The 8834-nt window shown below is 38.6% G+C and overlaps 1 protein-coding gene across 1 annotated transcript in view; it reads left to right on the forward strand.

Annotated features, from left to right (window-relative positions):
• SH3RF1 (SH3 domain containing ring finger 1) overlaps positions 1–6662 on the forward strand; it is a 187610-nt gene extending 180948 nt beyond the window's left edge. Inside the window, exon 12 of the mRNA XM_041766082.1 lies at positions 3382–6662. Within this exon, the coding sequence (XP_041622016.1) occupies positions 3382–3550 (169 nt within the window). The 3' untranslated portion in view covers positions 3551–6662. The remainder of the gene's footprint in view (positions 1–3381) is intronic.
• Positions 6663–8834: the final 2172 nt, after the last annotated feature.

Consider the following 8834-nt stretch of genomic DNA (forward strand, 5'->3'; position numbering starts at 1 on the left):
TGCACCTGGTAGTCTTCATACAATCAGGCCTGTGTCACAGTTTCCATTATGCACATGGTTTCTCATTCCACCTTCCTCTCCCTACCCCCCCCCCCCCCCCCCCGCTGAGGTTTATAACTGAGCAATGAAAATTTGCTCCCACTGGGAACTTGGCAGGAAGATTATGTTCTTAGCCCAGCAGCAGTTCTAATTCAAAAAATTTTTTGACAAAATTGGTTTAGTGCATTTTATAAAATGCAAATATTAATCTAATTCACTTCAAGTTTTTCAAGAACTATTTTTGTTCCATTTCACCTTTAAGGCAGCTCACAGAGAACCAACAGGGAATACATTTCATGAGAGATCTACTCTGAATATAATGTGAATCACTTGTATGCTTCTTTCCAGACTTACAACACTTTGCTCAAATTTTAACTTGCCCCAAATGGCAACCTGTTATATTGCTTTTTACATGAATTTTTAGCTTGTTGGCATCAGACTTGAGAAATCTTTTCACCTGGATTTCTTCCTTCAGATAAGTGTATGATGAGACTATTTGTCTTGCTTTTAAAGGTATCAAAGAAGGAATTCCAAAACCTAACTTTATCATTCTAAAGTGTCAGGTGTCATTATAAGGCAGTTCTTTAGGCTGTGGTCTGAGTCTCTTTATAGTAGAAGTGGCCAGTGACTTCCTGGCCTATCCTTCACCTCCTTGAAGTACCAGACCCCTCCTGCTTTTGCGTAAGCCATGTGATCCCAATAGGAGCTAGTGTTTTGGGATATAAACTCTGTAAGAGACACCATGCTAAGAGCATCACACTTAGAATATTACTCCATTACATGACAATATCTGTTTAAGTTACTGCGATCTTTTTCTACAGATAAGGAAGCTGGGACCAAGAGATCAGAGATAATTAGCCCAAGTGACGCTACTCCAAATGACTTTTAAGGCCACATCAACCCAGCCCAGAGCTTCACATACAGTGTCTTTGCACACAGTGCCAGGCCTGCTCCCTCAGTTCATGCTTGATTGAACACTGAGCCTTGTAATTCATGTTTGAATTAACAGAATCTTTCTTAGAAATAATAAGTCAGCCTCTATGCTGTACTTTTGCTTCAGACCTTAGAGGATAATTTGGTTCATGTGCCCAAAGTAGCTCAGGAATTGTTTGGGAAGCCATGTAACTTTTGCAGAGATGCCGCCCACCCCCTTTTTTTTTTTAATAGAGTAATAGTCTGGGGCTCTTGCTGTGGTCTTTCTTAATGAGAGTCTATTCTAGTTTTTATGAGATGGAGATTGGTGAAGCTAGCAATCTTCTTAAAGGACTGGGCTCTAATCGGTTTCATACTTTAGAGGCAGTTCTATAGTACTTGTTACAACTACCATATTTAAGCCATACCAGTCTTTACTTACAGTCAAGAGTGAGTCCCTGTGAGGCTTTGGACTTCTTTTCTAACTTTAAGAACCAAACAAAAGTAGTAACTCAGAATTACCTTTATGACTAAATATTGCATAAAGCCAATGGAGAAAGATGTATGTTCACATTTTTTAGTTATCTATTGCCATGTGACAAATTACCCCCAAAATTGAGTGGCGTAAAATAACAAACATTTTGTTACCCCACAGTTTCTGTGGGTTGGGAACTTGGAAGTGCCTTATCAGCATGGTTCTGACCTGGATTATTTCCTGAGGTTGCAGTCCAGATATTAGCCTCAGCTGTAGTCATCTAAAGGCCTGACCAGGTCTGGGGGATTCTCCTCCAAGATGGCTTTCTCACATCACTATTGGGTAGTTAGTTGGCTTTTAGAAAGATACCTCAGTTAGGGACAGCTGGGTGGCTCAGTCTGTCAGAGCATCTGATTTTGGTCTCAGCTCAGGTCACAATCTCGCAGTCATGGGATCGAGCCCTGCATAGGCTCCATGCTCAGCAGGGAGACTGCTTCAGATTTTCTCTCCCTCTCCTTCTGCCCCTCCCACTGCTGCTTGCTCTCTCTCTAAAATAAATTAATTAAATGTTTTTTAAAAGAGAAAAGAAGGGCAGCCTGGGTGGCTCGGCGGTTTAGCACCTGCCTCAGCCCAGGGCATGATCCTGGAGACCTGGAATCAAGTCCCACATCAGGCTCCCTGCATGAAGCCTGCTTCTCCTTCTGCCTGTGTCTCTGCCTTCTCTCACTCTCTGTCTTTCATGAATAAATAAATAAAATCTTAAAAAAAAAAAAAAGAAAAGAAGAGAAGACCTCAGTACCTACCGTGTGATCTTCTCCATAGGAATGTAGAGTTTTCTCACAACATGGCAGCTAATTTTCTACAGACTGTGTGATCCAAGAGATACTGATATAGAAGCCACAATGCCTTTTATGATCTAGCCTCAGAAATCACACACTTCCACAGTATTTTACTAGTCATCCCTGTGCATTTATGGGAAGAGATCACCCAAGAGAATGAATACCAGGAGACGAGGGTCATTGGGGCCATCTTAGAGGTTGGCTAGCATATACCACCTGTTGGGAATAGCAAGAGAGGAATAAGGGAGGGCAATAATACTAATTACTAATCATAATTTTCCAGGAGACTCAAGAGAGAGGAAGAAGGGAGACAGATAATATTAAACCAATAAGGCTTCTGGGGTTTTTAAGTGATAATCATACTTTCCCTACTAATATCTGAGTTGAGAACCAATAGAGAAAGAGACACAGTTATCAGACTAATGGAGAGCAGAATGTCAACCTCCTTATTGGTGGTACTGGATTGGATTTGTGGCCATTGTGCTCCCCTCCCTGTCTAGACCTTAGGACAGCCTGCCCAGGGGTGGATTTGGTTATGTAAGGGAAATGAACTTCCTTAGAATCCCTGCCTCATCCATGTCAAGGCCCAATGTAAAGGACACAGAGAGACAGACTTCAGATCCACTTCCAGAAGGCAGGTCTGCCCCTCTGGCCCCTGACCATTGCATGCTTCCAATGTGGCAGCAGAGGCAGAGCGGAGCCCAGAGGAAGGTAGCTCAGGAAGGACTGAAACCACCTACTCAGCTTCTCCTAGTCTCACTAATCCAATAAATTCACTCCTTTCTTCTTGGAGGAGAGGGAAGGACAGGGCATTTCCTCCTAGGAAATGGAATAACATTTTCCATATGGGAGGGGACAAGAATAGCTCTCCCTGTAAACGTCACTCAAATAAACCAGTCTGAGTCATCAGTAGTGGACTGTGAAGCACATCCAAACTCCAACAATCTCTACAAAACAGAGAATAGTGTATTTTGAGTTATTTTACAAATGTTATAAACAAACTTATGTTATTTCCTATTCTGTTCATGTTTAAAGCTATGTGTATTAGTAGTACACCTTTTTTTTTTTTTTCACTACTTTGTGTGGCTTTAACTAAAATATATCTCTTTTTTCTAGGCACAGGGTGGTAGTTTCCTATCCTCCTCAGAGTGAGGCAGAACTTGAACTTAAAGAAGGAGATATAGTGTTTGTGCATAAAAAGCGAGAAGACGGCTGGTTCAAAGGCACATTACAGCGTAATGGGAAAACTGGCCTTTTCCCGGGAAGCTTTGTGGAGAACATCTAAGGAGACTAACACTGAGAAGGGTGAAAGTCACATCATACAACAAAGTAGCACAAAGCATTTTAATGGAAAGAGCACATCTGTGGACTTCCAGATAGTCAGGAGATGAGCAAAGGATTGGTGCGTGACCCCAGTGCCCCCAGCATGGTTAGGCCAGCCAAGAGCATGAAGAAGGGGTGCGTGCGTGTGTGTGTGTGTGTGTGTGTTTGTGTGTGTGTGTGTGTGTGTGTGTCTTGTCACTCTGGATTCGGATGTATAAGGTGTGCCTTGTACTGTCTGATTTACTATACAGAGAAGCCTTTTTTAAAAAGATATATAGCTAAAGGACAATTGTTTACAAGGCTTAACTAATTTATTTGCTTTTTTAAACTTGAATTTTTCTTGTAATAGATAAATTCATTGGATTGTGATTTTAAGGAATTATTAATTTATGAAATGATAGCTAAGGAGAAGCTGGATTATCTCCTGTTGAGAGCAAGAGATTGTTTTTGACTTAGAATGAACCCCCCTTCTCTCCCCCTACCGGTGTTACTCTTTGCTTCTTTAAGATAGAAATGCCAGTTCTCTAATTTGGTTTTCATCTTTGGGAAACTAAACATATAACTGAATCAAGTATCAGTAAAGGCCTGGGGTAGGGAGACAGAAACTTGAGAGAAAAGAAGTTAGTGGTTCCGTCTTTCTGGTTTGGTCAGGAATCCTCCTTAAGACCTAGTTCTCAGTATAATTTAGTGGGTTTTAAATTCCTAGAATGAAGTCAATGAAGTGATAAGGAAAAATAAAGCACAATCCTTGAACAAAAATGTATTCAGAAATATATTTAGTTTTATAACAGAAGGAGCTCAGTTCATTGTTGGAAATTGGGAAAATTGAAGTTGTGCTCCTGAGAGTGGCTATGAGATATAATCTCCTATTTTTACCCCAAGTGATCTGCATGCCCAGGACACAATAAAACGTTTGTGAGATCGTGGTGGTGATGCCCTCGTGCTGAAGTTAAAGGCTATAAGAAACACTGTGAAAAGTTTACATTCATCCATTGTGGTTCTTTTCCCACCGTCTTGCATGTGTTACTGGATCCCCACAGTAATATCGACTGTGCATGGAGTGTATATTTCACTGCAGTATCCTGTTGAGGTTAGTTTGTGCTCAGAAGTGACCAATGCAGGAGGTGTAAAATAAACAGTATTCTTTTCGCTCCTGACCAAGGTCTCTGGGTGTATGCCCTCCCTCCCTGGCTAAGGCATCCATCAGCCATTATACAGTCATTCATGAAAATGTTCCTTTCTGTCCTCCTAGCCAATTGAGGTAAAGGATGAGCCAGGAGGCTGTTGCTGTTACTGTTGATGCCCCTTGATGCTCCCTTGCAGCTCTGGGAGGCCTTGCTCAAGGGAAAATGGCCACACCTTACAATTGCAGCAGGATCCAGCTGAGCCTGCCTTTTTATATCCATTCTTTGATGTCATTGGCCTCTTCTCCCCATTACATTCCAGGGCCACTGCAGTTGTGGGTCTGGGTAGTCCTAAAAACAAAAGGAGGAAGACAGCCTGGTAGTGAATGAAATTGTTGCTACAGTTTTCTTGTGGAAAAATTTTTTTTTTCATTTTTTACTCTTAAGAATTACAACTGGGATATAGAAACATGAACTGAAAAGTCTTCTTGCAATAGCAAGAGGTTTCATGGTCTTAAAAAAGATGTTATATGGTTGAAATGAAATCATTCCTAAATTAACCTTTTAGTTTTTTTTATATATATATAAAACACTGTACATTATGTTCCTGTGTGTTGATTTTTTTAAAAAAATACTTGGATATTCATGTAATATATAAAGGTTTGGTGAAATGAACTTTAGTTAGGAAAAAAGCTGACATCAGCTTTCATCTGTGTAAGTTGACACCAATGTGTCATAATATTCTTTATTTTGGGAAATTAGTGTATTTTATAAAAATTTTAAAAAGTAAAAAGACTACTACAGCTTAAGATAATTTTTTACCTGTCTTCTCCATATTTTAAGCTATGTGATTGACGTACCTCTGTTAATAGTTTCCTGGTATGAAGTTGGTTAAAATTTCATCTGTTAATAGATCACTTAGATGATAAATGTATGGGTTTTCTATTGGTTTTTTGGAGACAGTAGATGGAGATTTTGTAACAAGGGCTTGTTACACAGTGATATGGCAATGATAAAATTGCAATTTATCATTCCTTTCCATGTTAATAGTTTGAAGACTGGAGAAAAGGTTCAAGATTAAAATTTGATGTTCAATCATGTGTTCCTTGTGTTAATTCTTAAAATTTTTCTTTTTCTCCTTTTTAAAAAAATTTTTTTAAATTTTTTAAATTTTCTTTCTCCTTTTTTAAACCTAAGACACATTTGACGTAAATTCTACTTTATAAGAACCTTTTGCATATACCTCAAAAAGAAGGTGTCTACAATAATCAGTTTAGTGGTTATGATACATTTTACCTCTCCAACTAACAAACCTTCTTTGGTTAGTTCTCCAAGAAGCTTAAAGTCTTCTTAAAAGAGCTTATGGGTATTACCACTTCTGCTCCCCTGCACCTTTCATGGCAACTAAAATGTCTGGTGGCCACTAGAAGTTGTTTCTTAGCCACAGAAAGAAGTAGTAGACCTATAACCAACTGTATAATAACCAGTAGGCCTCAGCAAAGCATGGGAACATCATCTTTAGACTCTGATTTTACTCTTCCATGGAATGCCAACAAGTTGTAAATTTAAAGAAACCATGTACATCCTGTTAAAAATATTTTCCTAACCTAACTTTTAGTTACTATCAAATTACTTACCAGAATTAAAAATCAGGAATTCCAGTTTATAAATCATAGCTTTGCCAAAACTACCTTTGTGACCACTTGGGCAAGTTACTTATTTCTTAGTTTCCCCTGTTACTGCCCTGTTTGCCACACTGAGACTTGTTTGAAAAGTGCTATTGTAGTAGGTGGCATTATTTTCATATCTGGTTTCACATATTTCCTCTTATTCTCTTGGAGTACATGCATGTAATTCCATTATTGAGTCTAATTAAATTTAGAAGGAACATATTAAGGTGATGTTTCCAACTGCTATGCATTTAATTTTTTGTTCCTGATGAGAATAGGACCTTTTTCATATCTCCAGAAGTTCAGGTGGATATTTCACAACATTAGAATTCAAGTTTGGAAAATGCTTTTAATAGATGTTAGGCTAAGTTGTTGTGTGTATCCATGTGAAATTTTTTAAAAATTTGTTTGAACCAATTAAACTATGTTCTTACCAAAGTGGCATCCTAATGAAATTATTCCTTTCCAAGAGAAAGAATTTGCCGAGCTACCACAGTAATGGAGAGGATTAGCCCGTGTCCAGGCTTAGCAAGGCCTTGCCCTTCCTGAACTCCTGTCAACTGCAGACTGTAATGGGGCATGCTCTGGTACATACAGATATATCTAATGGGACTTTGCTCTGTTCCTGGGAGTAATGATCATCAGAGATAGTAAGAAGCTTTTGGAACAGTAACCAGCCGATGTGAACTGTGACAGTTTTAAAATACTCTCTCTGATTTACAAATGAATGTTTCTTTTATTTATTTTGCATTTCTTATTAATAACTTCCTGGCTTGGCTTGTTTGGATTTCCATCTTGAAAACACCACCTTGGTCTCATTTAGGATGGACCTGCAATTCACATTAATCTTTGAGCCACCATTCAATACTACTATTATATGGCAAGACTACTTTAGTGGTACTGTTAAGTCTCCAAAGACAGCAGAACTATCTCTACTGGTAATCAGTGAGCCATACGTCACTGCTATTGCTTCCAACTTAAATAAGAAATTTGGTTCCAGAAGGCTCTGACCTTGAGTTGACTCTTTCAAGGTCTGAATTCTTATAAAAGTACTGGAGAAAACCATGAGAGATTTCAGAGTGAGAAGGCCTTCCTAACTATGACATAAAAACCAGAAGCCATGAAAAAAGAAAACATTGATACATTCAATACAGAAAAAGTATCCACATGACAAAAGACCATAATCAAAATCAAAATAATAGGGAAAAAAGTATTTGTAACTCCTGTAACAAACAGAATTTCATTTACATATAAAGAGCTCCCACAAATCAATAAGAACATAAGCCCAAAAGTAAAATTGACCAAGGATCTGTGACAGAAACTGACAATTGCCTCCTAATATTCATTTTCCTATTCTCCCTTATGAACTGATATCTGGGCAATGTCCTCAGTTAACTGCATCCAGTTTTTCTTGGGTGCATCTCTGTTACTAAGCTTTTGTTGAGAAAACAGCTTAAGTGTTAAAAGAGACTTCTGGTAATTTTTCTTAAAAGGGCACACTTCCTTTGACCATTTTGCTTTTCCTTCTTCCAGCCTGCAATGTAGACTTGATGGCTGATACTCTAGTAACTGTTGAACCATAAGATAACTTTCAAGAGAGAAGCCACATTTTAATGTGATAGAGAAGAAAAAAAGAGCCTGAGACGTTGATATACTTATGGCCTTCAATTCAGCTTGCACTACTCAGCCTTAGAGATGATTTATGTGAGAGTAAGTCCCTTGATTTTAAGCCACTGGAGTCTAATCTCTTACCCTCAACTGCCCTGACTGATACCAATGTAAATCAACAGTTCAGGGATGGCTCAGGCAATGGAGTATGTGGCTTTTGATCTCAGGTCTCCCACTGGACATAGAACTCACTTAAAAAATAAATAAGGGGCACCTTGGTGGCTCAGTCAGTTAAACGTCTGACTCTTGATTTTGGCTCAGGTCAGGTCATATCTCAGGGTTATGAAATCAAGCCCTACGTCATACTCCACACTTAATGGGGGTCTGCTGGAGATTCTCTCCCTATGGCCCTCCCCTTACTCTCTTTCTCTAAAAAATAATTAAATTGATGGTTCATCAAACGAAATTCAAACGTATTAAAAGATGTTCTACTTTGTCCCCAATATAAATGGCACATTAACAACAGTGAAATACTTTTCATCTGTAACATCGGAAACTAAAAAATTAGAAATCACTGTGTTGGCAAAATGAGGAACACTTTATACTTTGCTAATGAGAATGGAATTTGATAAAATATCTAGGGAGAGCAATCTAGAAAAAAACAAAATTGCAGATGCACTTACCCATTCTACTTTTAAGAATTTGTCCTCCAAGTATATTTATTTATCAAGTGTAAAATGACAGTTCCCATATTTGTTGCAGCATTTATACATTGATTTTTTGCTGTGTGGGGCACCAGTGCCCCAACCCTTATGTTGTCCAAGGGTCAAGTGTATTTAGAAGA

This window comes from Vulpes lagopus, chromosome 8, assembly GCF_018345385.1.
Source record: "Vulpes lagopus strain Blue_001 chromosome 8, ASM1834538v1, whole genome shotgun sequence".
In the NCBI taxonomy this organism is placed as follows: Eukaryota; Metazoa; Chordata; class Mammalia; order Carnivora; family Canidae; genus Vulpes; species Vulpes lagopus.